The 26,963-nt window shown below is 36.7% G+C and overlaps 1 protein-coding gene across 2 annotated transcripts in view; it reads left to right on the top strand.

Moving 5' to 3' along the window:
* The window catches only part of BTAF1 (B-TFIID TATA-box binding protein associated factor 1), a 53,742-nt gene extending 28,367 nt beyond the window's left edge, over positions 1-25,375 (top strand). For both annotated transcript variants that reach the window (XM_054207380.1, XM_054207381.1), the window contains 30 exons: positions 1,258-1,347; positions 2,873-2,968; positions 3,211-3,387; positions 3,956-4,096; positions 4,223-4,347; positions 5,408-5,528; positions 5,601-5,705; positions 5,941-6,090; positions 6,626-6,768; positions 6,939-7,113; positions 7,604-7,807; positions 9,907-10,333; positions 11,488-11,678; positions 12,642-12,795; positions 12,895-13,004; positions 14,726-14,927; positions 15,298-15,446; positions 17,883-18,035; positions 18,558-18,679; positions 18,888-19,055; positions 19,236-19,313; positions 19,393-19,522; positions 20,210-20,351; positions 20,514-20,644; positions 21,073-21,198; positions 21,970-22,122; positions 22,718-22,929; positions 23,088-23,247; positions 23,841-24,011; positions 24,253-25,375. In XM_054207380.1, coding sequence (XP_054063355.1) covers positions 1,258-1,347; positions 2,873-2,968; positions 3,211-3,387; positions 3,956-4,096; positions 4,223-4,347; positions 5,408-5,528; positions 5,601-5,705; positions 5,941-6,090; positions 6,626-6,768; positions 6,939-7,113; positions 7,604-7,807; positions 9,907-10,333; positions 11,488-11,678; positions 12,642-12,795; positions 12,895-13,004; positions 14,726-14,927; positions 15,298-15,446; positions 17,883-18,035; positions 18,558-18,679; positions 18,888-19,055; positions 19,236-19,313; positions 19,393-19,522; positions 20,210-20,351; positions 20,514-20,644; positions 21,073-21,198; positions 21,970-22,122; positions 22,718-22,929; positions 23,088-23,247; positions 23,841-24,011; positions 24,253-24,399 — 4,653 coding nt within the window. In that variant the 3' untranslated portion in view covers positions 24,400-25,375. The remainder of the gene's footprint in view (positions 1-1,257; positions 1,348-2,872; positions 2,969-3,210; positions 3,388-3,955; positions 4,097-4,222; positions 4,348-5,407; positions 5,529-5,600; positions 5,706-5,940; positions 6,091-6,625; positions 6,769-6,938; positions 7,114-7,603; positions 7,808-9,906; positions 10,334-11,487; positions 11,679-12,641; positions 12,796-12,894; positions 13,005-14,725; positions 14,928-15,297; positions 15,447-17,882; positions 18,036-18,557; positions 18,680-18,887; positions 19,056-19,235; positions 19,314-19,392; positions 19,523-20,209; positions 20,352-20,513; positions 20,645-21,072; positions 21,199-21,969; positions 22,123-22,717; positions 22,930-23,087; positions 23,248-23,840; positions 24,012-24,252) is intronic.
* Positions 25,376-26,963: the final 1,588 nt, after the last annotated feature.

Here is a 26,963-nt window from a genome sequence, read left to right as displayed (position 1 = left end):
TATAGGCAGCTGAGGTCAGGTGAGATGAATCCTACTACTGGTATTTCCTTTAGAACATGGCAGCAAGACCGACAAATGTATGTTTGCAGAAGCTGAGCAGTTAACTAGCAAAGTCTTCCTCTTTTGGCTTGTAACAACTAGGTCATAAGCAATCTTGGACCAAATAAACAAATAATTGGTGTATTATGAACAATTAGGACTTTAAGACTAGGCTCTCTGGCTGGTTTTTATTAGCTTGCTTATAGCTTTTACCACAGCCACTGAGCTGTACATGTGGGGACGTGTATGCTTGCATTTCATCTAAGATATTCTGATTGAGGGAGGACCTACCAACTACTTAGTTCTAGTTATTACTGTCATGAAATGAAATACAATAATTTTCTGCTTGCAACAAGCACGTATATCAAGTGCCCTTCAAACAAACAAAAAAGCCCAAACAGTTAAGTTTTGCTCTAACCTATGTAAAGGCCTCTCAATGAAAACCCAGTTCAAAACTTTACTTCCGCAACTTTCTGTTTATCTATTGAGTGGACTTTTCTTGATTAGCCAATAACTAGTCCAGTTAGGTATCAAAAATACCAGGAACAAGTGTGTCTGTAGTACATCTTTCTACTGGTCTTCTGTAACTTCCAAAATTCTTCCTAGTGTTTTCAAGTGTTTCTTTGGTGGGAACATACAAGTGGCTATAATTTGCTTTCCCATATCACTCGTTCACTTATTTTAATATTTAGCCAAGCAAGGCAGGTTTGTAAGCTATGCTGAATAGTGAACGAATGAATTCTCATAAATTCGTTTCACAGACACCAAAATATTCAGTGGGCATCCAAACTCTGTTTAAGAAATACAGAGTTTGAGAAATATAGAGTTTTAGAAATATAAGAATATTGCTTTTCTTTAGCGTATAAACTTACTAAAAACAGTTATCTTTAGTTGCTCTTTCTCTGAAAACTAGTGGTTTATAACACGGTGATATAATACGATAACAGTATCTTCCATGTTAGAAAATAGAAGCAATTCTTAATTGCTTCTCTCCACAAGCTGACAAATACTTAGGAAATAAAAGGTTTGTTTTGGTCAGATGAAGTATAAGATTTAATCTAATAAAATGCTACCCTTTCCAACAAGTCTAAGTACCACTAACTCTGCAGCACTTGAAATGTCTGTATTAAGGACAAAGAAGTACTGTTTCAGTTACCCAGTGTGGTTTTTATCTCTGTTCCTAGATATTTAAAAACTTATTTTATTTCACTTTTCTAGGTTCGACATGGTGCAGGTACCGGACTGAGGGAGATACTTAAAGCTCATGGTAAAAGCGGTGGTAAAATGGGAGACAGCTCTTTAGAAGAAGTAAGTTTCCAGTCATGTAGACTTAACATATTTCTTAAATGAAGTTTAGAAAACTGGCTTCTTAAAATACTTTAGCTTTGCAAGAGGTGGGTGACTTGAGGAATATAAACCATGAGATTTGTCTGCTCAGAATAATCTGGATGAAATCACTTTATGCATCCCTGAAATGTTTACGTTCTTTTTAAAAGGCCTGTGCAAAAAACAATGCTACTGTATAAGCAGCCATTAATATGTAGACTGTGTGTAAAGTTATTAAACACTAGCTTCCATACCAGGAAGTACTGTTTTCAGGTCATGGTAAAGGTATGCTGAAACAAAATTTACAAGTTCCTTATGTAACTTCAGTAAAGTGTCTCAGACCATCTAATTCTATTCGCTTAAATAGTAAGGTGACTGTATTGATCTGCTTCCTTTGTTATTGTGAGAAAAAGTATTTAAATAGTCTATTTAAAAGGAAAACATTTTTTAAAAATATCATGACAGTAATAACTTGATTACTAATAGTGAATCACATCCAGATTCATACTAACTTCTCTGCTGTAAAAGCAACTGTGAGAGCTTGTGGTTTAGAGTGTTGAAGAATGAGGAGATATATTTATCAAATGTAAATCAAGCTACTTCAGCATACTTTATATAGGGAAAGCAAAAGCTGCTCTCCTCCTTGCTTCCATGTGGAGTAGTATTTGTTCCATGGAGATTGCAGGGTAGTAATAACACACACTGCAATGATAAGATGCTTTAAACAGTTCCTTCACTATTTATGGAAAGAGTGTGTATACTCCAGGCTAGCTTCAAAGGCTGCTGTTCATGCTATAGGTGGGCTATAATTCTCTGACATGTATTGGAATATGAAATCCATAACGTGATGAAAGTGTTGTTCATAAAAATCATAGTTTTCAAGGGAAGTGGTGATCTAGCAGGATAACAGTGGATATGAGAAAGATGATGCCAGAATAGTTGCTTTTATGGGGCTTCTGCTCTGAGATTCAGAATTGCAGAGCTATTGGGCCTCTAACAGAGGCCAGATCTTCAAGACAAGCTTGGTCTAAATTGCTGTTTTGAATCTGGAGGAGACTTGGCTGAAAAGCAAGTTCTTTCACTGGGTCTCCCACAGTGGAGAAGTACTGCTTAATAGTTTATGTTTATTTGTAAATATTCTTCAAACACTTATTAATTGATTTGCCTAGGACTTGTTGCTATTAGTCAGTCTAAGTTATCTGAATGACCTTACCTTTATGTGCTGTGTAGGGATAAAATTATCTGCCCACCTTACAAGGTGCTCTCTAGCCTTTTGATGAAGGTACTATGTGTTTTTTAAAAAAATACATTATTGTGTTTGTAATAATCCAGGTGAGCTGAACTAGCACTGACTATTTTACCTTGACTGTCTGTGCAAGATGACTATATTCAGCCAGTTTAAATGTATGTTGTCATATCTTTTGTATAAATTTTAGCTAAATCAAGCATATCAGAAATCCTTTATGAATAAATACAGTTAAGGTGCTCACTTTTTCTCTTTTTACAGATGATTCAGCAGCATCAGGAGTGGCTAGAAGACCTGGTTATTAGACTCCTTTGTGTGTTTGCATTAGACAGATTTGGAGACTTTGTTTCAGATGAAGTAAGTTGTCTTTGAGTGAAGAGGAAGATCAGCAGGCTTCTGTAGGAGATACTGCAGCACATCAGCTATGCTTTGTACAGTGCTACTGCATGTGCCTGTTCTTATTGCTCACAGATGCTTATTGCAAAGTAGCTGATACATAACTTCTACCTCTTTTGCAGTTTTGGTCATCTGATATATTGGTTTCTTTCGAAGTCAAATTTTGTGCAGAAATATCTGTGTTGTCATTTACTTTATCCTAGGTGGTAGCACCAGTACGTGAGACTTGTGCTCAGACTTTGGGAGTAGTCTTGAAACATATGAATGAGACTGGAGTTCATAAAACTGTGGATGTTCTCCTGAAGCTGCTTACACAGGAACAGTGGGAAGTGAGACATGGGGGTCTCCTAGGAATAAAGTACGCTTTGGCAGTACGTCAGGTAATAACCCTCATGACAAATTGCAGAGAGTTTTGGAACAAAAAGCTCTACTCAAAGTTGAGGATGTGGCTGAACGTTAAATAGGTATGATAAAGCAAGCTTGCTTGCACTGCAGCCTTATGTGAGTTTTAAATGCATGCTTGCATCTTTATATCCAGGCTGCAGAAGTCTGCGAGTATATAGCAAAGTTGTACTCTTGTAACTTGGTAAGTTACTTGCACAAAACATGATAAATCGAGACTATGCTTGTCTGGTTTTGGTAATACTTTCATGTGCCAGGATAACAGCTGAGTGCTACAAGAGTTTAGTCTATTGGTGGCATTATTCTGCAAATGCTGAGCTTTGTTTACACCAAAAAAAACCCCAACCTGAGCTGAGTTACAGTTCATTCAAGTTTATAACCTAGGTTTTGTTTCATGAATGGTAACTTACAATATTTAGATTATAGTCTTGGACCTCTGGCTTCTGTTTTATATAACAGGTTTATTCACACACTCAGATTACATCTTAATTGTTTGGGGCATTATATCCTTTTTAAGTTTAAAAATGCTTGTGATCTTTCTGGCAGGACATGATCAACACTTTATTGCCTAAAGTGTTGCCTGCAATAATTGAAGGTCTCCAAGATCTGGATGATGATGTCCGAGCTGTTGCTGCAGCATCTTTAGTACCAGTAGTGGAAAGCCTCGTCCAACTTCAGTCTCAGAAGGTGACTGAATTGTTTTCCATCAATTCTGATTGAAAAGTTAACTTTTGGTCTGAGTGAAGAAAAGAATGCTTAGAGTCAGCTCTTTGATTTTTCCTTTTTTTGTACAATAACTTCTTATTTGTGTAGGTGCCTTTTATTCTTAATACCTTGTGGGATGCACTTCTGGAGTTGGATGACTTGACAGCTTCCACAAACAGTATCATGATCCTTCTTTCTTCCCTTCTGACTTACCCTCAGGTCCGCAAATGCAGGTAACTTTAATTAGTATTGCTTCAGTATTTGCAGGTTTTACTCTTGCTTTTCCTTAAAGTGAAGGTTAGTACAGTGCTTCTATTTTTGTTACATTAGTAAAAGGCAACAAAATAATTAGATGGTACTAGACATTGTTTGCATGTGACTTATTTTTTTTCCTTCTCTCTCTCCATTAATCTTGGATATTTTAGTAAAGGATATCGGTTCCACTCATATGGTGGTCCTGCCCACAGACTACTTGTTTCTCTGCTCCTTGTTGACAAACTCCAAACAAGCAAGCAAACTGTGTACATCAAAACACATGCATTTACCTGTTGAACTTTACTCTTGGAACAGTTCTAAAGAAAGCTATGAAATTGAAAACTCACATCAGTAGTACAACCAGTAATTCTATGTGGCTGGTTGAAGACGATGCCTAGTTTCTCACTGTTTGGGACTGTCAAATTAAAGGAATTGCATGTTAGTATGTTAACATTTTTCATAAACTCGCAGCATCTGCACTTCAGGTAGATGTTTTGCACATCTTATCTTTCTCATCCTATGTGATTGTTACTGCTCAAGCTGTTTTTTGCCCAGATCCAAAATTAGGAATGAAGTTTTGTCACTAATGCCATCTTTAATTCAGCGTGTACTACTTGTGTCAGCTGATGTGCAAGTTCATGCACAAAAGATAGAAGTTTGCTTTAAATTATTTCTAAACTCATAAATGCCTAATAATAAATTCAAAACAAAGCCAAAGCACCTCTTTTCTAAATAGTTGAACAAAGCCCAAAGTATAATCTGGGAAACAACATGGTAAAAACATATGCTTGAATCAACTAGTTCTTTATACCAGTAAGAAAAAACAGTGTTTTCCTGAAAAAAGATACTGACTCATACTATTTTAAATGTTTAAGCTGATCATTTGCTTAAAATCACCAAGCGTATGCAATAACACTTCTCTCTTTAAAAAAGCTTTCTTTTTGATAAAATATTAACTGAGGATAAGCAAAATTAACTTAGTTCTGTGTGGTGTTTTTTTTCCCCTGTCACTGTCTCTGTCTTCTCTTCATGTACTAGTATTCAGCAGTCACTCACAGTTTTGGTCCCACGTGTGTGGCCCTTCTTGCATCACACTATATCTTCTGTCCGAAAAGCAGCACTGGAAACATTATTCACACTGCTGTCTACCCAAGACCAGGTAAGAATTAGTTATTAGTGTTTTATTATGATGCATATTGGAATCTGTTTGATCATGATATCCTTGTTTCAGAGCTCTTCAACATGGCTGACTCCAATTCTGCAAGACATGTTGAGGCACATATTTCAATTTTGTATCTTAGAAAGCAACCAAGAAATTCTGGATCTTATTCATAAGGTATTTGCATGACTTAAACACTATATATTTAGGTCATATCCTGCTCTTTCATATCTTCTGCATTCTTGTGCAGATAAAGAATAGTTTGTTCATGTTAATTATTTTGTAGTTAGCCTATTGATGCTTTACTGTAGAGTGAAAAATAGGATGGTTCCTACAGTTTATCAGCACACATACGATCTTACGTAGACTGCATACAAATTCGTCATGATTTCCACTATGTTTCTTTCCCTAGGTATGGCTGGAACTGTTAAACAAGGCGTCTGTACAGTATGTGGTTGCAGCTGCTTGTCCGTGGATGGGAGCCTGGCTCTGCTTAATGATGCAGCCATCTCATTTGCCCATTGACTTAAACATGTTGCTAGAAGTAAAAACCAGATCAAAAGTAAGTGAAATGTGACCTCTCTAACTGCTTGGGGGAAGTAGGAAATTGATTAGCTGTGTATAAAGACATGTTCTAAAGGTGTTAGAGGGGAGTGATGGTGCTTTTCTACAGGTAACCTAACTTACAAACTTACCTACATGCAACCTAACTTCCAAACCTCAAGTCTGTACAGCAAAATAGCTCTTGTCAGGTTATCCATGAGAATTCAGAGTTCTGTTGTGTAGCATGCTCCCTGTGAATACTTTATAAAGTCTTTATTTACATGGTTCCAAAACCATCTGTTTGCAGGACTGAGTTAAGTCTAAAAGCATTGTGTAATTTCTGAAAACATGCTGAAAGAGGACCATAGAATACTATTAGCAGAGAGATGATTTGTAATGATTAACTACCTTAAGAAATCTGTTATCCAAGAAATGTTCTGGCTTAGTCAAATTTTTGCAGGGTATAATGGTTATTGGAAATGTTATGCAATATGAATTAATTTTTTCTATTACAAATACATTTACTTTCAACCTCTCCCAACTTAATTCCGTAGGAAAAGGCTGGTGCTAAACTGCGTCAAGGTCAAACCCAGAATAAGGAAGTGATTCAGGAATATATTGCTGGGGCAGACAGCATTGCAGAAGATCCAGCAACCAGAGATTATGTTGTCATGCGAGCTCGGATGATGGCAGCAAAGTCAGTTTACTGAAAATCTGAGAAAATATTTAAAAGCCATTTATCTTTTTTGTTACATAGTGTTTTTGCAAAAACTTAATTATGTAGACTTTTTTTGGCATCTTCATTTTGAATCATTAAATGTAGAGTAATTATAACATTGAAGTGACTGTTCTTTCTCCTTTTGTCAGGTTGCTCGGAGCACTTTGTTGTTGCATTTGTGACCCAGGTGTAAATACTGTTACTCAAGAAATAAAGCCAGCTGAATCATTAGCTCAGCTACTGCTCTTCCACTTGAATTCTAAATCTGCCTTGCAGAGGATTAGTGTTGCATTAGTAATCTGTGAGTGGGCAGCCTTGCAAAAGGTAGGATGTTTCTGCAGCAAAAATAAATTTTACATACTATTTTAATCCACAGCTTGTCACCTGCTACTTAGTTTGAAATAAAATTTCAGTTGGTAAGCTAAAATGGTATTTGTACATCCAAATACTAAAAGCTTGATTGGTAGACAATGGAGGAATACATTACTTGGTAGCTAAACGCCAACTGTCAGAACTATGAATCAGTAAATATGTTCACATTTCTTCTACAAATAAGTCTGTTCTCAAGATGCATGTTATCTAAGGTCAATGCTTCCTTTTAACATGACTGTCTTTCCTGTATTCACTATCACTTTGGTTTTAGTGGCAGACTGAAGGTTTCATTCATAATCTTTAATATTGTGGATTGCAAATGTTAATGGTCCCTCTGGAAACTGGATTTTTGTGTCTAGATTGCAGTGTTTTAGTGGCTAAAACCAAACAAAATAAATTGGGAGTACTCAGAAATAACCAATTACGTCTCTTCCTGTTACAGGAGTGTAGAACTGTGGCCATTTGTGTGCAACCTCGTTTGCTTGGGGTCCTTTCTGAACATCTTTATTATGATGAAATTGCTGTTCCTTTTACACGAATGCAGAATGAATGTAAACAACTCATCTCACTGTTAGCTGATGCACACATTGACATTGGAAACAGAGTAAACTGCAGTGTATTTACAATAGATCAAGCTAATGAGCTGGTAAGTAGGGGCATACCTGCCCTTCTTTCAAATCTGTTCTTGTCCTGAAATACATCTTCAGCATAATTATTACACAGATAGTAAATTTAAGCAATAATGTGGTGATTTTACACATCCTTTTATATGAAATATGTAATAGGTACTTACCAATTTCCCTGTGGTGTTTACAGACTATGCCAAAAATTGAGTAGAATGCAAGGTAGATACTTAACAGGAGGAAAAAATTTGACAGTGTTCTGATTCCAGGTGTAGATTCCCTCCTGAAATCTACACAGAAGAAACCAAAGCAGGCTGGAACTCCTTCAAAGCCACTGTCAAAAGACTAGTAAATAAACTGCGTAAATTCTAGGACCTCCCCTCCCCAAGCATGTGTTTTAACATGTTTTTTTTTTTTCCTGGCTCTTCAATTTGTTTGTCTCTAAATCTGAAAACGTCAGTGTTAGATGTGCTAATAAAAGGTAACTCTTGATGTGAAAAGCTCTGTAAGTAAAAATAGAGCTGATAATGTTGGGACAAGAAATAAAAAGGGTTTTCTTCCAACCCCAAACTGGCTTCTTAATCAGAGAGAAAGATATGGGTATGGACAGATAAGGTGGGATGTAAATTAAGAGCTTGTGGATTTGAAAGCCTGCAAAATAAAATGGGACTGGGGTGGGAGGAGTGCGTAGATCTGTGGGGATTGAAGGAATGGCGATGGATGTGGTGCACCTTGGGGCAGGAGAGGAGGGAGATTAGCATCCTGGATGTATTTGTGTATCCAGCTGGGCTGCTGAGGATAAGAATAAGAGAAGGTTTAAATTTGTACAATTATGGCCATGATGACTGTAGCACGATGGAGCTTGAAATTCTCAGATGGTAGTATTTGTGTAGCAATATGCAGTAGCTTAACTTGGAGATTTCAACATATCTTTAAAGTTATCTATAACTGTGTATATGGGCGGAGGGGATTTTGGCAGCTAGTTTGATTGTGGCTACCATCTAAAATGAATAAATTTCCAAGGTAAAGCTAGACAGAATCGTGTGAGCTCATAGTCTGTGAAGTACAGGAGTTTTCATATACCTCAACTGTTTACTCTTGAGTCTAGTAATAGGGCTGCTCGATCAATGCAAGTTTTTTCAAAAGATACCCATTCTGGTTTAGAAGACCCGTTCCATAACTACTTGCTGTTTTCTGTGGCTGTCTTCTGCACCCTTTTCAACTCCTCCAGAGTTCTTGAAATACAGACACCAAACCTACTCTGCATTGTAGTATGGATCTTCATGCATCAGATGTAAAAACCCTGCACTCCTCCTTGCTGTTTATATTTTTTGCATCTTTTGGTCATTGCAGTCATCAAGGTTATGTGGAGTAGAACTTGAGGCATCTATAGAGTGAAGCAGTACAAGTCTGATAGTTGAACGACTTGACCTGAACAGTTAAAATTAAAAGACAAAAACCAACAACACCCACCCCCTGCCCCAGACCAACCTTGTCAACAGCTGTCATCTTTTCTTTACTTAGGAGCCTAACTATCCCACCAGTAGACTAAGTTCAGCATTCCATGATTCCACGTTGCTTTTAATTGGTTTCCTGTGAAAGATTTAAGCAACAGTAGTCAGTCAATTGTGAGTAAGGGAGGATATGGCAAGTCCTGCGACTGCTGTGTTGTGATGACTTTTTCCTTAGTCTCTCTCCTCAAAAGAAAATCAGCTTAGAAACAAATATTTCATGTATGGGACCTTGCACATCCTCCCTGCACATCCTTTCTCGCCTCTAGTATTCATAGCATATTCTCCTTCGCTTATCTGTCATGCACCAGAATATCTGGATATATCTGGCGGATATAGGACAGTCTAAATTTGGAGGAGTACATAAACTCCTCTTTTAGCTTTGGGAATCTAGACTTGAAATATTTGTAATATGCCTGATTTTCCCCTTGAGCTGCACTTTAAGATGCCAGAAACTACATTTTGGAGCATTTCCTGCTATTTGCTGGGAAAATTGAGATGATAATACCTGGTGAAGTGAATCGTATTCTGTCATGAAAACCATGGTTTTCAGAGAATAATTTTTTTTACAGTAAATGAAACACATTTGTAACTCTCTTCCTTTTTACTAGGTTACTTCTGTTTTCAATGAGGTGACATCATCCTTTACTTTGAATCCTAAAATTCTGCAGCAGTTGGACAGTAAACGACAACAAGTCCAAATGACTGTTACAGAAACAAATCAAGAATGGCAAGTGTTGCATCTGCGAGTCCATACATTTGCTGCATGTGCAGTTGTGAACTTGCATCAACTTCCAGAAAAACTAAATCCTGTTATAAAACCCTTAATGGAAGCTATCAAAAAAGAGGAGAATACACTGGTACAAAACTATGTGGCTTCATGCATAGCTAAGTTACTTCAGCAGTGTACAACAAGGTCTCCTTGCCCCAACTCAAAGATTATAAAAAATCTCTGCAACTCCCTCTGTGTGGATCCACATCTTACTCCACTAGCAGCATGTCCTGCACAGCCTCAGAGTAGCCATGAAAACTCAAAAGGTATGATATCTAAGACTGCCAGGATTCTTAAAATATGTCTGCTTGTCTCTGAACTGTTAAAATGAGTATCTGAGTGAGTCTTGGTTTTGTTGTTTTTAAAATGCCAGCAACTGAGTCTTCATTTCTTAATTATTTCATTTAGGTGTCTTAAATTACACACTGTGTGCAACTAGTGATGTGTATAGTTTTCAGAAACTTTATGTATAAAAGACTTTTGTTCCAATTTTCGATTATTTACTGTTGTTCAATTATTATCCACTTATGATCACATTTCATTTACATGTGTTACGAAGCTTTTCATTGAAATTGAATCAGTATAGAAATTAGAGTAGCTGGTTAAAAAAAGTCTGACTTGTGTTATGTTCCATAGGCTAACAGTAAGATAACAAAAGATGAGGATAGTGTTGGAAAGGAACAACTCGAGGCCAGGCTGGATGGAGCTCTGAGCAACCTGGTCTAGTAGGAGGTAGCAGGGGGGTTGGAACAAGAGGGTCTTCAGGGTCCCTTCCAACCTAAACCATTCTCTGACTCTGTGGATTATCTTTAAATGACTATTGCTAAAAATGTATGGATTGAATGAACAACACAAATTAAGACCTTAATACTCTCAAAGATTCTAACCTGCTTTAAGGTTTGACCGTTATGCATTTTACTTAATGAATGCGTCCTCCTTCCTCTCAGAGTAGAATAACATTCATACCTGATTGAAAATTAGGCTGATTGGCATAAATAGAAACATCAACAAATCCAAAGATACTGATGGCATCTACTGTTGTATTGTGGTAGAAGTCTTAAACTGTTTATAAAGGACACAGAATGTGTTTGTTTAAACTTTAGAACTTAATGTGTTGTTTTACATAAAAAACAACTGTGCAAACTTTTTTCTATGTGACTGAAGTTTTGGTACCTGTATTTCTTGATAAATAAGAATTTTTGTGGCAATTTGCACACTTAGATTTTCTTTACAAGTCTGTAATGTGCTCTTAACAGAGTAACTCTACTCTGTACTTAAATTTTTCCATCCTTGAGGACGATGACATGGGGTTTCTTAAAGCACGTTGAGATCTGCAGGTGACTTGTAGGAAGCTATCACTTCCACCTACGTTTCAAACTGCGGCTTCAATCATTGTCAGCTATTCTCTCTTTTCCTTTAGGGCCCAACTCTGATAAAGATGGGATGCATCATACAGTTACAAAGCACAGGGGAATAATTACACTGTACAGACATCAGAAAGCTGCTTTTGCCATCACAAGTCGGCGAGGTCCTACTCCAAAAGCTCCAAAAGCCCCAATTGCAGATCTTCCTACTGGTAGTAGTGGAAGCATTCCTACGGAACTTGATGAGGTAAACTTCAAAAACTCGCATTTGCAACTTGCACATCCATTTGTCCCTTCCATTAGTTTGAATTCACTGGAGTTGATAGCATTATAATAGGGATGTCCAGGATCTTTTCGTGAGAGAACTGGGTTGACATAAAATTGTGATGCAGGCAGCATAGGTTAGTTGATGAGTATATGAAGTTTTAAATCTTCAGTGTGTCAATAAGAAAATTAATATTCCTGAAATATCTCACATTTAGTATGGGATATGAATATCTCAATATAAATCCATGCAAATGAATTTCCACAAACTGTGCTGTGATTGTGTCCCGCTACCTGTTTTAATGTTGGTTATCTTGATGCACAATAGAATCTCTGAAGCATTACAAACAGTATTTGAAATATGACCGGCTTTAGGATATACAAGTGACTTCCACACTTGATATGCTAAATATTTCTGTTACTGTTTTATTCATATAAAACTTCAGTGTGTTTTAGTAAGACCCTAGTCAGGACTGCGAGTCCTAATCAGTGTTGTGGATTTTGTTCTTAATTGTTAAAGTGATTTTTATCAATGCTGCTTTCTGAAGAGGGTGGGAGGAAGAGAAGAGGCTTAATAACAAATCAAGTATTGCTTTTGGGAAGCTTTTCTAGCATGCTACTGTTCTTGGTGTCCCCTATATTGGCAATATCTGAAGTTCTGGAGCTGGAATCAGTTGGAAAACCTCTTGTTGAAGTGGACCTGTGTCAGCAAAAGTCATATCCCGAAACTTCATAGGATTTAAATAACTTGCTGTAACAGATTTTAACTTTTTTACCTGTATAAAAGATAACTTACAAAGAAAAAAATGAACCCGCAAATGTGTCGTAGGTGGCTATAAACACAATCAGAATTGAATGCGTATATAACAATGGAAGCCTCCTTGAAAATAATTGTTACTCTTAAATGTATCTGTCCTCATTACTTTATTAAATTGTTTAATTCTAGGCTCAGAAACCTTATGTTGTACAGAGAAGAGGAGCTGAATTTGCCTTATCTACTATAGCTAAACATTTTGGTGCTGAAATGGCAACGGGATTGCCACATCTCTGGGATGCTATGGTTGGTTCATTAAGGAACAACATTCACACAAATAATTTTGGTAATTACACTTCTGATTTAAGCTGAAGAGGGGGGTGGGGCTGGTAGGCTGAGTGCAGTAGGTCAGTCTTAAACTGAACACCTTTTCTGTTTTTAACAGACCGAAAGTCCTTACTGGAAAAAGGAGATGCTCCTGCCCAGGAGCTAGTAAATTCTTTACAGGTTTTTGAAACAACAGCAGCTTCAATGGATACTCAGCTACATCCTCTGGTAATCATATTCCAAAGCAGCTCTTGTATGAAGCACTTAAGTCTGTTCATTGCCACTGTTTTAAATCTTTGTTTTCTAAGGCTTCTCTTTAGATGTCTTCCTAATTTTGCTCAAATGGTGTTTTTATTGCACTTACTAGCCTGCCTGTTCTCCAAGTCCTTGTATTCTAGTCTTGATAAACTGAAGACATGGCCTTCTATCTTCAGCAGTTAAGTTGTTAGGTTTCAAAGCTATTTCTTCCCTCCGTTTGAGTTATGACAGTATTTATGCTATTGTGTTATATTGAAATCAGCATTTCAACTCTGTTTTATTCTAATTACAGATTTCCTAAACCTGGAGAACAAGCAGGCTCCCTGTGCAGGGAATGCAAAAATTATGGGATATTTCAGTTACCCCCAAGTAGACTGGATTAGATTAATTTTTTAATTATTTCTTTTTACTCACCACTCAATATAAAAAACTTAACATCTTATACGCAGTAGTAGGTTCTGAACTGACTATTTCTACTAAGCAGAGAGATCCTGGAGTTGGAGTTAGGATAGTTCTGTTAAAGTATCAGCTGAATGTAAAATACTGGTTGAAAAAAATAGAAAGTTAAGAAAGAAACAGAACAAGAAAGTCACCATTATGCCTGCATCTGAATGCAATTTTCAGTACTAGCTTATATCCAGTACTATAGTTCAGAATAAATATAGTAGCACTGGAAGAGGCATAGAGAAGGGCAACAGGATGAGAAAAGTATGCAAGGAATAAGTAGGCCAGAACTCTGTCTGGAGAGGATATGATGGGAAAGGATTGGCATAAGGAGTGGCTGTAGAATTCTGAGCAGATGGAGAAGATTCATGTGGCACATATGGAATTGTTTCTTATCTATTTTAATAAAATACTGAAGCGATTTTGAGTTAATTTAGCATGACATGGAAAGATGTTTATATATATGTATTTTATATATACAGATATACATATAATGTGTAGTTAATGTGTAGATTGGTTTGGGGGGTACCAATACTGTACACAGGTTTCAAAAAGAATACAAAAATCCTAGAAAATCAAGGAAAGCGGAACTTCTCGTTCATCAAAGCTAATATTTTGAGAATTTTACACAAGTAAAAACATGACCATCTAGTATCTGACATAAAAAGTTATTTGTGCTGATGGAGGAAAAGGCATGTATGTACACACGTACCCCTTTGGGAAGATGTGAATTTCCTTCTGGGTGTCTGTCTTGTCACACAGAGTTAATAAGACTCCCAACATGGATAATTCATCTGCCTAAACAGAAATGTATGAGTCTAGGATGAATTTGCTATCTGGAAGAAATTCTTTAATCTATGTATCTGTATTTAAGCAATACTGGGTTTTTTAATATGAAAAGTTCTGAGTACTTAGTCATGTATTTTTTCCAGTGTGAAACACTTCCTTAATTATTCTTTAATTTGCATTTTGACTAAAACCCTAAACGTTTTATTACTCTCTGAATTTTAACTGTATTGGGGAGCAATATCTGTTCAAAGTTCAATTGTCTTTTTCTTCTGAAACAGTTTTTTTGGTTCAAAACAATTTCTTGGTTTGGAACAATTAGATCTTGTGAAGGAGCTATTTCTAGCATTCTTTGGGAGGCAACAGTGTCTTTAAAATACTGTATACTTCAAAATAATTTAGTAATTTGTTTATAGTTCATATTAACCTTTTTTTTTCACCTACTCTCTTTTTCTATTCAGTTAATACAGCATTTGTCTCATCTTTATATGTGCCTTCAACATCCCAGCACTGCAGTGAGACACATGGCTGCTCGTTGTGTAGGTGTTATGAGCAAAATAGCTACCATGGAAACAATGAATATCTTTCTAGAGAAAGTTCTACCATGGTTGGGAGCAATAGATGACAACACCAAACAAGAAGGTGCAATTGAAGCACTTGCATGTATCCTTGCTTGAGTATTCAAAAATGCAGAAACCTCTTTGCAGTTGCATAATTTTGGGGAACAAAAAACGATGCCTGAAAAAAACAGAGGAGGAATGAAATAAAATGTTAAGCTATTTTTCTCCTGTAGGTAAGAAATAGAAGAAATGTAATTCAGGTTCTCAAACCATGGAATTCACTGGGCTAAATGTAGCTGGGTAGGTCAGATTTTTTTTATTATTATTTCTGTTGCTTTGTTAGTATAAATCTTTTTCATCTGCATGTAATACATTCATGATTTTTTACCTTTTGAGTGTGAAATCTGCCAGGTATATATTGATGTCAGACAATCCTGAACTGGTAAAAACTGTTTCCTTAATAACTGATCCAGGTGTAATGGAGCAGCTGGATGTTGGTATTGTTCCATACATTGTTCTTCTAGTGGTTCCAGTTCTGGGTAGAATGAGTGATCAGACAGACAGTGTACGTTTCATGGCTACTCAGTGCTTTGCAACACTAATTAGACTAATGCCTCTTGAGGTAAGCTGAAGTTGTAAGTATACTGAGTATGTGAACTGTCCTGTATCCACTTTTTCACCAGCCACAAAGTCCAAGCTTCTGACTTACTGAATGCTGAATAGATGTTGAGACCAGATCAGATAATTGCAGATATGTCTTTTATAATGCAACTGAGGAAAACTGGACCCTCTGTAACTTTCTAAACGAATGTTATAGTAAAATTTTTCGTTTTAATAAAGTGTATATTCATTAATTTTGCATGTAATTCTGCTTTTGCTAGTTTGGGCTCCAAAGTCCTAGGGGTTATATGTGTTACCTCCCTAGGTACGTGTGGTGTTGTATATGTGGTGAACTGTATTAAAAAAAAAAAAAGTATTAATAGAAATAGTGCTGAGATAAGTACAGTTAACTTATTCCTAGTTCTGAAAATCAAAAAGCCCTGCCCTTCAGCTTTGGGCAAAATATTATGCGTATTATGGTGCAGTAGTATTTGCAAATCATACAGATTTGCTTCAGTTCTTCATGCCAACTACAACTTGCATACCTCAAACACTTCCTGATATTGCACTTCAAAGATACAAGGCTTCTAAGTAACTTATTTTCACCACCAGATTGTAATAGAAGACAGTTCAGAACTTGTTTGCATGTTTCTAATGAAAAAAAGTAAAAATGTCAGTTTAATGGGTTTAGTATCTTTCATTATCTCAACTTTTAATTTAGCATAGAACCTTAGAATCATAGAATTCTAAGGCTGGAAGGGACCTTTAAAGGTCATCTAGTCCAACCCCCCTGCAATGACCAGGGACATCTTCAACTAGATCAGGTTGCTCAGAGCCCCGTTCAACCTGACCCTGAATGTTTCCAGGGATGGTGAGATTGAGATTGAAATAACTTTATGATTAAGTTTTCATAGACAAAGTTTCACACATGCTTTGTGCGGACAAAAAACCCTTATGGAGTGGTGGTTTATGGATACAGTTTTACTTTTTTAAATGGGAAGACTTCTTAGGGTATTCTTGCAGGTATTTCATAAAACAAACTTACATTTTTCAGTAGTTATAGTGGTATCATTAAAACAACAAAAAAACTTTCCACTCTTTGAATTTCATGTCCCTGAAGCATGACTTAGTTCTGTAACTACGCAAAGACCTTATCTAGTGTTTTTTGTTTATTGCTGTTATTTTATGTGCTACCTAAAATGCATGAATTCAGCTGCTGGATAAGTAAAAGTGATAGAGGTTTGAATAAGCTTGGAGTTTCTAATCTGTATTTCTGTATTGGTTTCTAATTGTAAGGAATTGGATACAGTAGCAATACATAAGTTGGGAGAATTTAGCTATGCTCAGTTTCCTGTATCTTTATTCTCAATTTCATTATTCATTCAACCATAAAAATGAAAATATGACTGAGAGAAGGATTGTAAGATAAATGGTTCAACTTTAATCTGTCCTGTTTTATTGATAAGCGATCATGCTGCAAGTTGACCATATACTTAAACCAATTTGTATGGTATTCACTTTTCAGACATGCTCTTTTAAAAGAGAGGATAGGAAGAGCAATTGAACAAGTAGGCTGTTGTCTGTGTTTATGTACATACTTAAATACCTTACTGGAACACTTTTAACATCTGAAATCTGGGTTAGTTTTCCCCATTTTCCCCCTTCCTTATTAACCACGTGCACAGTGGAATTATTTGATAGTTTTTCTTCTCAGCCAGGAGCCCTCGTAAAGCTATTAGTAACTTGGGTTTTGAAGTAAAGATAACTAAAGATGGAGGTGGCCCAGAAAACCGGGATGACAGATGTGATGATGGAAAATCAGTGCCTCTTTTGCTACTGTATATTATTAGTAAGCAAGAATGTCTGAGCGTATTTGTCCCCAGATAGCTTCTTTGGGCTTCTGGCCTGGTACAGGAAGTACCTAGGAAGCCAAGGTCTGCAGCCACAAACCTGAAGGCGTTTAGGTTTTTCTTTTTCTCAGTAGCTTCCAACTTCTTGAATTCATCCTATGGATTTCAGTATCATTTAGATTTAGTTCTCCTAATATCTGTAGGAGAAAAAAATCCATCTAACTTTGGATGGTAGAATGTCCTTTGGGTGTCAAAGGATTCTCTCTAGCCAGCCAGATAAACTCTCCGATTAGAGGAAGAATAGCTCAGTCTGTAAAATCTTACAAGGATGACTGGGATTTCCCCTCTTCTATGCAATTGTATCAAGCTTTTCAGTGTGTCCTTTTCGGGCAGAACTTGTCTTTTGCAGCCTACAGCTCTGGATGAGTTGATCTGCAAGGAGTCAAACAAGTATAGCACTGAGTTTGGATTTATAGAACTGAGAAGACTGCAGATCTTTGCCATCTGTTCAAAATGTCTAAGCTAGTATGAGGTTTTATTTCTTACTCTCTGTGTGAAAATTAAGTACTTGTAGCCCTTACATTACTGCTTTAAAAATATTATCCTAGGCTGGTATACCAGATCCACCAAACATGTCTGAAGAATTAATCCGAATGAAAGCTAAAGAACGTCACTTTCTGGAACAATTATTGGATGGAAAAAAACTGGAAAACTATAAAATTCCAGTACCAATCAAAGCAGAACTCAGAAAATATCAGCAGGTAACAGCTTATATTTTAAAAGAGCACTAAGTTCCAGTCTGGTAGGATTTTATGGAAGGGTAGGAGTTGTTCGGGTGCTTGGGTTTTTTGCTTGCGTTTTTTGGGGGGTTTAGTTTTCATTTTAGCTGTGCAGTGTGTATCCTGGACTCTTGGGTAAAGAAGAATAAATGAAGTAATACATGCCATTTATACTGTTTTAACAACATTTTTCTTCCCCTTTCTGGATTCTGTCATTTTTCTCAAGGAATGGCAGCAAACGGGCTGTGCCTTGCTTAGGCTGACTGTGGGAGCTCACCGCTGCAAAGCCAGGCCTCGTTGTACTGTTTGGCTGCTTGCGTTTCTGCCTTTTTTTTCCCCTCTGCTTTGATTGAATGGGCTGTAGTGGATGTGTTTATGGCGGGAAACAAGCTCATAGTTTGGCAGTGGTGTGTGACAGAACATACAGATGTTTGAACTGAAGCTTAACTAGCCAAAAGCCACTTTTTTTACTTCTGAGGCACTCTTTCTATTTTCTGATTTCAGGATGGAGTGAACTGGCTGGCGTTTCTCAATAAATACAAACTTCATGGAATTCTTTGTGATGACATGGGTTTAGGAAAAACTTTGCAATCCATTTGCATTCTTGCAGGTGATCACTGCCTCAGGTAAGCTTAAACAAATAACATTCTATCTTAAAGACTTTAATGATAGGCTTTATCCATGGTAATGACTCTGGATGTAGACCTGGGCAACTGGCTGTAGGTGGCTTTGCTTGAGCAGGGGGGTTGGACCAGGTGACCTCCAGAGGTCCCTTCTAACCTCAACGGTTCTGTGAAAAATAATTTTTTTGAACTTCTTTTGATATTCTTGAAGGGCTCAGGAATATGCAAGAACAAAACTGGTGGACAGTGTTCCTCTTCCCTCCTTGGTGGTGTGCCCTCCTACACTCACAGGACACTGGGTGGATGAAGTGGGCAAATTTTGCTCAAAAGAATATCTTAATCCTTTGCACTATACAGGACCTCCTACTGAGAGAGCAAGGTAACGCGCTTTGCATTTATGACAGATAAGAGTGAAATACCACACAGAGAATTTTGCAATTCACTTTACTACTGAAGCACAGTTTGTAGGCATGGTAAAACTTATAGTGGTACTTTTAAAGGCTGAAATAATAACATATGTAAGGAACACTTGAATTACGATCTCTCTTTTTTTCTTAAGATTACAACACCAGGTGAAAAGACATAATCTCATAGTGGCTTCATACGATGTTGTGAGAAATGACATTGATTTCTTCAGGTAAAAATTGATTCATTTTCTGAGGTTTTTATAGCTTAGTATTTTAAATGCTACTTAAGTCTATGTTCTTCTTTTCTAGAAATATTAAGTTTAATTACTGCATTCTTGATGAAGGCCACGTAATAAAAAATGGAAAAACAAAGCTGTCAAAAGCAGTAAAACAGCTGACTGCCAATTACAGGATAATTCTTTCTGGGACACCAATCCAGGTAACTGCTTTTCTTTTTTCCTAAGGAGTTGGGTAAGTACTAGAAAACAAGCAAGAGGGGTCTACTTTGCAGTCCATTTTCTTGTGCTTTTTATCAGAGTTGTCTTGTTCAAAGTACACATTGTAAAAAAAGCCTTTCATTGCTAAATGCTTGAAACTACATCATCTTCCTTTCCCAGCATACCCACGTACAGGGGAATGGGTACAGGATCTTGGTACTAATGGGGCTCAAACGTTTGCAACAAGGCTTTCTCAACCACTTGTTCATTAAGTAGCAGGCAGGGAAGGGAAGAGTGCATTTCCTTATACCTCTAGTTAAATTAGCAAGAAACTTGACTCAGAACTCCAGATTTGGGCTTTGTCCAAAATGACTTGTCTGTGGAGTATCTGTCTCATCCAGGACTAAGACCACCCATCTCCTGGGTTTTGTTGTCCAGAAGAACTCAAGGTGTTGCTTAAGACATCAGACGCAGTAGAAAGTCCATTTATATGTTAAACTGCATGTTCAGGTCTTCCTGTAACTTAAGTTCAAGAAAGAGCCACCAAGTTTCAGGAGCTCAAAAGTATGTTGAATTGTTATGTTTGTAGTATTTCATAGGCAGTGTTAAATATGTATGGAAATGTTTCTGATAGCTTTTAACAATTCATTACTCTTGAAAACAATTTAACAATTTTTTTTTATGTACAGAACAACGTCTTAGAGTTGTGGTCGCTGTTTGACTTCCTTATGCCAGGATTTTTGGGTACTGAACGCCAATTTGCAGCTCGTTATGGCAAACCAATACTGGCAAGTAGAGATGCCCGAAGCTCCAGTCGAGAACAAGAAGCTGGTAAGGATCAAACATTAAGTCTTTGGTTTTCTTGTTTTCTTCCTTTGTGAGAACTGCTAATGAGAAGAGAAAATATGGTCAGTGCAAACATAAGAGATTGGGGAGGGGCTGAATGTTTTGAAATTTTTTTCCCTAAAATACTGCTTTCACTGCCTTCACTAGGGGTTCTTGCCATGGAAGCACTGCACCGTCAAGTTTTGCCATTCCTGCTGAGGAGAATGAAAGAGGATGTACTGCAGGATCTTCCACCCAAAATTATTCAAGATTATTACTGTATTCTCAGTCCTCTACAGGTACGCTTAAAAAGTTGACTGGAAGCTTAATTTTTTCCGCACAGTTAAGACCACAAAGGAACCACATCTGTGTTCCTGGGTCAATCTGATGTCAGCTCCTACATTCTCTGGGACCACAGGACTAAAAAGTTTTTCTAGTACACGTAAAAGAATAATTTCAATCCAGTTGTAGTAAAGTGTTTCTTTAGCTTAATTTCTGGTATCGTTCTACAAGAACAACATCTAAGCATCTGCAGATTTTTTTAAAGAATACTTTCCAAGCTGAAAGAAAATAAATTGCAAGAGATTTCACTGCTACATATAAAATAGATTTATTGATTTACAATAATTCAGAACTTTAAGTCGAAACTCAAGTCTAAAAATAACTGTCTGTCTGTCTTCTGTCGGGTAAAACATACTTTTTCTCTTCTTTGGGGCCTGGCCTACAGGTTCAGCTTTATGAAGATTTTGCCAAGTCTCGTGCCAAATGTGATATTGATGAAACAGTTTCTTCCATTTCACTGAATGAGGAAACTGAAAAACCAAAGCTTAAAGCTACAGGTCATGTATTTCAGGTACAGATTTCTTCAGTAATTTTTACTACCTAGTTCATTGATTTCTGGTAACTGTATTTCTGGGTTCAATAAAAAATGAAAATCAAAATAGTTAACTTACACATTTGTGGCGATACGACATAAGTAAAATATTTAGATTTTTGGATCAGACTGCCCGGCATGTGATGTTAGCTATTATGCTTAAATTATATTTTTGTGTCTTAAGTCTTATAAGACAGTCTTAAATAGCTGAACACCAAAAAAATTTAGTGGATCTTGGATATTACTCTGAATTAAAAAATAATTACCAAAAGTGCAAAACCTCAAAACAAGAGGGAACTAATTTTGATCTCATCAGTTGTTACGCTACAAAATTAAGATTCTAAAACATGAACAAAAAAGTTTCTTTAAGGTTAGATCTGAATGCATGAAGGTTCATGGTCTTACAGAATTGCCAGCCAAGTCTTGGCTACTTGGAAACAATAATTCTCAAAGGCTCTGCACAGCTCTCAAACCCATCTACTGTATCGCACACAAATATGAGGGTGTGGGAAATGGTAGTCTCTGCGCTGTTCCTGAAACAGGAACCAAGATCATTATGATCCTAACACACTTGAAATACAGCCTTTCTTAATATAAATGTGCAACTTTAGGGTATATTTTCACTAAAATAAAGTCCAAATTGTGGAATGGGGCTGAGTGGCCCCTGTACTTAGAATCAATTTTGTTCATCCTTTTTCTGTAACTACATTGTTGCTAACCATTCCTTTGAACTTCATTTCTTAAATAAAGGCATTGCAATACTTACGGAAGCTATGCAACCATCCAGCGTTAGTGTTAACAACACAACATCCAGAATATAAAAGAATTACAGAGCAACTTGCAGCTCATAATTCATCACTTCGAGATATCCAACACGCACCTAAGCTGTCTGCTTTAAAACAAGTAAGTAGGCTTGCATGTTGTGCTTTACGTTTCCTAAATGTGTGTCTACTGATATTACAATTTAGAAGGTTTTGTTTAAGACTTCATCAATATGAAAACTGATCTTAAAACACTAGTTAAGTAGCAAATAGAATACAAGGGGGTGTTAGGCATATGTATTATTTTTCCTGTTAATTCAAGGGGGAGAGGGAGGCACAAGGTTGCTTCAAGGTGATGATGTTTACATAATTTTTGCTGCCCTGTCAAAAATATTTTACTTTGTTTCTTACTGCTGTTCCTCTTGTTACAGAAAAACTTTTCTCCTGTTTATTATACAGGAGACTATTAGCTTGATAATGTTAGATTGTGTTACATACTTAAATTCTACTGTGAGTAAAGAAAAATGAAGAAAATGACTATTCTGTTGACTCTTAAATTTTTCAGTTTGGCAGTGAAGCCAAACTTTGCATTATGTCATTTAAGTGACTGTCATTTAAAGACTTCCTTCTGTAGTTTTTAGTTTCTTATTTCTACTTTTGATAGTCCATCACTGTCAATATTTACATGAGATCTACTGTCATTTTGATGACACACTTTAATGCTGTTTTACTTTAAGCTGCTGCTAGACTGTGGTTTGGGGAATGGTGGATCTTCAGAAAGCGGTACAGAAGCTGTTGTGGCCCAGCACAGAGTACTTATCTTCTGTCAACTTAAAAGTATGCTGGATATAGTGGAGCATGACCTTCTCAGACCTCAGTTACCTTCAGTTACTTACTTACGACTAGATGGCAGCATACCTGCTGGTCAGAGGCATTCCATTGTTTCACGGTAAGCATATCCCTTCATAACCAATATGAGGCCAACTGTAATGAACTATATGATTTATATAGTACAAAATTGTTCCTTTGTCTGCCTCAAAAGTAGTTGGGGTTCATAAATTCATTATTTAAATTAAATTTACCATGCTTAACTTTTCTTATATGCAGGTTTAATAATGACCCATCTATAGATGTTCTTTTGCTCACCACTCATGTTGGTGGATTGGGACTTAACTTAACAGGGGCTGATACAGTAGTATTTGTGGAACATGACTGGAACCCAATGAGAGACCTGCAAGCCATGGATCGGGCACATCGCATTGGGCAGGTGAAAAACTCTTTTAATTTCTCTTCAGTTTTTTTCTCTTGCTGAACTCCTCTTTCTTTGAATTTGGATAAAGTTGTAGCATATAATAAAAGTGACATCTGGGACTTTCCACCAAGCTTCCATTCATATTGCATTCTTGCAAATATGCCAGATGTTGAAGTGTGTACTTTCTTATCCTATCCCCAACTTGGTGTGCCTTCTCTTCTGTACTTCCTGAGCTGCTGAGGAGAGGCCAGGGATGAATCACCCTTCAGTGGAGGAAGAGATGCAACTGAGACAAGGAGCTGGGGAAGCCCTGAGGGTTGTCCTCTGATGACAGGGAAAGAGCGACTGCTGTTAGTCTCCCTCTACAGCTGTAAAAAGCAGTGAATTCTTAACTTACTGTGCACAGATGGAGTTGCAGGTGCCTCTACTGTATGCTAGCATAGTCCCATTCTTTTCATCTAACATCAGTCAAGCTTATTCAGTAACTACTGAAGAGTAACTCCAAGCCAAACTGCTACCAGACTGTCCACGATGCATACTTTAAAAGGTTATGCTTTCTTGAATACCTAAGATGATATTTTTTAGCGAAGTGTGCTTTTTTCTTTCAGAAACGTGTTGTTAATGTATATCGCCTGATAACCAGGGGAACTCTAGAGGAGAAGATCATGGGTCTTCAAAAGTTCAAAATGAATATTGCAAATACAGTGATCAGCCAAGAAAATGCAAGCCTACAGAGCATGGGAACAGAACAGCTTCTTGATCTGTTCACTCTTGACAAGGTAAAAAACTATTTTTACAAATACCTACCAAAAATAGAGAAAGCTTAGTGAAAAGCTTTGCTTTGAACTGTAAAATTTAATCGGATGAATACTTGGAATGTTGGAATGATGAATAGTAGACAGCTCTCTGAAAACCAGGATGAAGTGACATGCCCCCCAAAGGAATCATCAGACTCAAAGAATTTAGTATATTCCTGAAAACATTATTCTGTATATTAATTGATTTTTTTCTTTTGTGAAGGATGGAAAAACTGAAAAAGCAGATACCTCTACCTCTTCTGGGAAAGCGTCAATGAAATCAGTACTCGAAAACCTTGGAGAACTATGGGATCAAGAACAGTATGACACTGAATACAGTCTTGAAAACTTTATGCATTCATTAAAGTAACCATCATATATTCGTAATGCAACTGCTGCTAGTTCACGTATTTTTCTGCTGATATTCAGCAAACTTCAAAGCATATATAGTGAACCTTTAGCTTAATGTGTAAATAGACTTACTAAAAGAAGAATCTTCAAAAGACTGGCACTAAGTAGTGTCACCTGTTTCACTGGGGAGTTATTCTGTCTTAAACATTTGCACTGTATAAAAGAAATTTAAATGTAAACATTGTGAGGTGGTTTGAATTTTACTTGTTCTGAACGGCTTCAAATTCTTACTTGGTAGAAGAATAAAACAAAGGAAGTTTTTACTTATGTTAACAAGCGTTACTTCTGTTTGAAGTTAAGTAAGTCCACCATTATTTCTTTCTGTATCTATAATAGTTTTGTACAGTTGTTTCAGTGAGTACTTCAGGTTGTTCAGTGTACATTTTTCTTTTAAACACAACTTGCTTTTACGGTGTATTAAAAAACAATTTTCAACTTTCATTCAGATCATTTCAGGACTTGTGTTACCAGAGGCAAAGCCTAGAAGCCTTGAAAGTATTGAATAATTAAAGGGCACTAGATATGTGCACCCACCTTTGTATATTGAGTATAAATATATTATGCTCTTCAGTCTTTTTGACACCATCTTGAGAGAACAGCTGACTTGAACTTTTTAATGTAATGAGCTATATTAAATACAGGTAATGGCCTGTTTGAGGCCATGTTTGCATCCTATTAGCAGGGGTGTACTTTTTTAATTTATCTATAAGGCTAGAATATAGCCACTTTGAGAGATGCATGTATTAGTATGTTTCAATCCTATATATTTTTTGTAACTAAAAGAAATTAAATATACGGACAGACATTTTCCAGAAGTAGATTTTACACTGTCTAGGATTCCAAAATCCATGCTCAAGTGACTGTTTACTAAACTGATGCATGATTTAAAGCTTCTTAAAGGAAGAGGGAGGACTTTTTTTTTCTTTAGGAGAAAATACACATAGAAATACCTACATTCAGTTTGAGGGAATTGAATAGTTGAAACTGTGTAACAAAGATAGTAAAGGACTTCATTAGCAGTAAGTGCGAATAATATGGCTGTATGTTATGCAGCTTTTTATAAAAGGGAGGCAGTAGTAAAAGTGTGTTTCTAGATGTGCATATGTACCAGTATATGCACTTTTTATAAATATTAAATTATAGATAACTTACAGCAGTTGTCTGAACACATAGAATATATGTATAAATATAAAACCTAAGGTTTGTAGCTTGCTGTGTGCTTAAGCATCAGAGCTTAAAACCACCAGAGACCTCAACTATGTAAAATAAGATTGTTTTAAAACATATATATAAATCAAGACTGTTCTGCAGCATTGGAGATGAATTAATGTCACATTTCAGTAGTTATGAACTGCCATATTGTAACTAAATTAGCATTCCATGAAAATAAACAAAACTGGGAATATATAACTTGCATGTTGTGTATGTCCATGTTTAGGTTTTTTTCTGTAGAGAAGACTTTTTCACTGTAGCTAAGTAAGTAACAAAACTAATGCTTTTGGAAATTACAGCTGGATTACTAGTATTAGTTCACTTCTACCTTCATACATAGAATATTTCTGTTGTGCTTCCAACTGATAATCCAAGCAAGCGGGAGAGACGAGATGGGGCTTGGTGTTCTGTTTACAAAGAAATTATAATGCTGGAATACTGGGTACTTAAAGATACTTGGTGGGGTAATCTGGCGGTACTGCCCAGAAATAACAAGATATTTGAATAAAAAAGCCTCTTATTTAGTCATAAAACACTGTATATGTTTTTTCTTCGAGAGTTTTATTAGCTGCAGTGGTAGGAAACTGTTTGGCTCCTGTTGGAAAATAAATGTACAGCAAAGGACTGCTTTAAACCAGTTATTTATCACATTGAGGTTGCTATGCAACCATAATACTGTTAGTGATGGCTCCCTTGGATATGACATCAAAAAGAGTCCTGCGCCTGGAAAATGGGGGGGAAGCAGAACCTAGAATAATTGTTTCAAGATTACTATATGTACTGACTGATCTTAAGTGTTCTGTGAATTAACACTTTCAAAATAGAAGCCGGCTGGAACACTGCACTAAATATATAAAATACATTTTTAGTTACCTTAATATTTAACTTGGAGCTTTTCTATGCTCCCCAAGGTGGCAGACCATTTACCGTGATCTGTCTTGTTAGTGCAGTGTTCTCACTGCACAAACTGGATTTGCTTACAGCAAAACTCAAGCAAGAAATACATTTTTGGCTTGCCTCTAACTGCATTTGAGCTGTTTAATGGGTACTCAGCTGGACCAGACCAGGGATTGGGCTGAAATAGAAAAGTTTTTTATCTCTAGGCTGAAATAAAAACTTCAAAGATAGCACAGGAATGTCAGGTTCTCAGCACCAACCATTTTTCTCTGCCCCTACTGCAGTGTATTCCTTGCTAATAAAGACACAGCCTAAATCTTGAATTGACTGCAAGTTCAGTCATTGCAGGCCCCAAAAAACATGACCTGTGAGTAGAACCACGCATGCCCAAGGCTTGATGCATTGTGTGTAATT

This window comes from Rissa tridactyla, chromosome 6 (assembly GCF_028500815.1).
Source record: "Rissa tridactyla isolate bRisTri1 chromosome 6, bRisTri1.patW.cur.20221130, whole genome shotgun sequence".
NCBI classification, from domain to species: Eukaryota; Metazoa; Chordata; class Aves; order Charadriiformes; family Laridae; genus Rissa; species Rissa tridactyla.
This window is presented reverse-complemented; position numbering and strand designations above follow the sequence as displayed.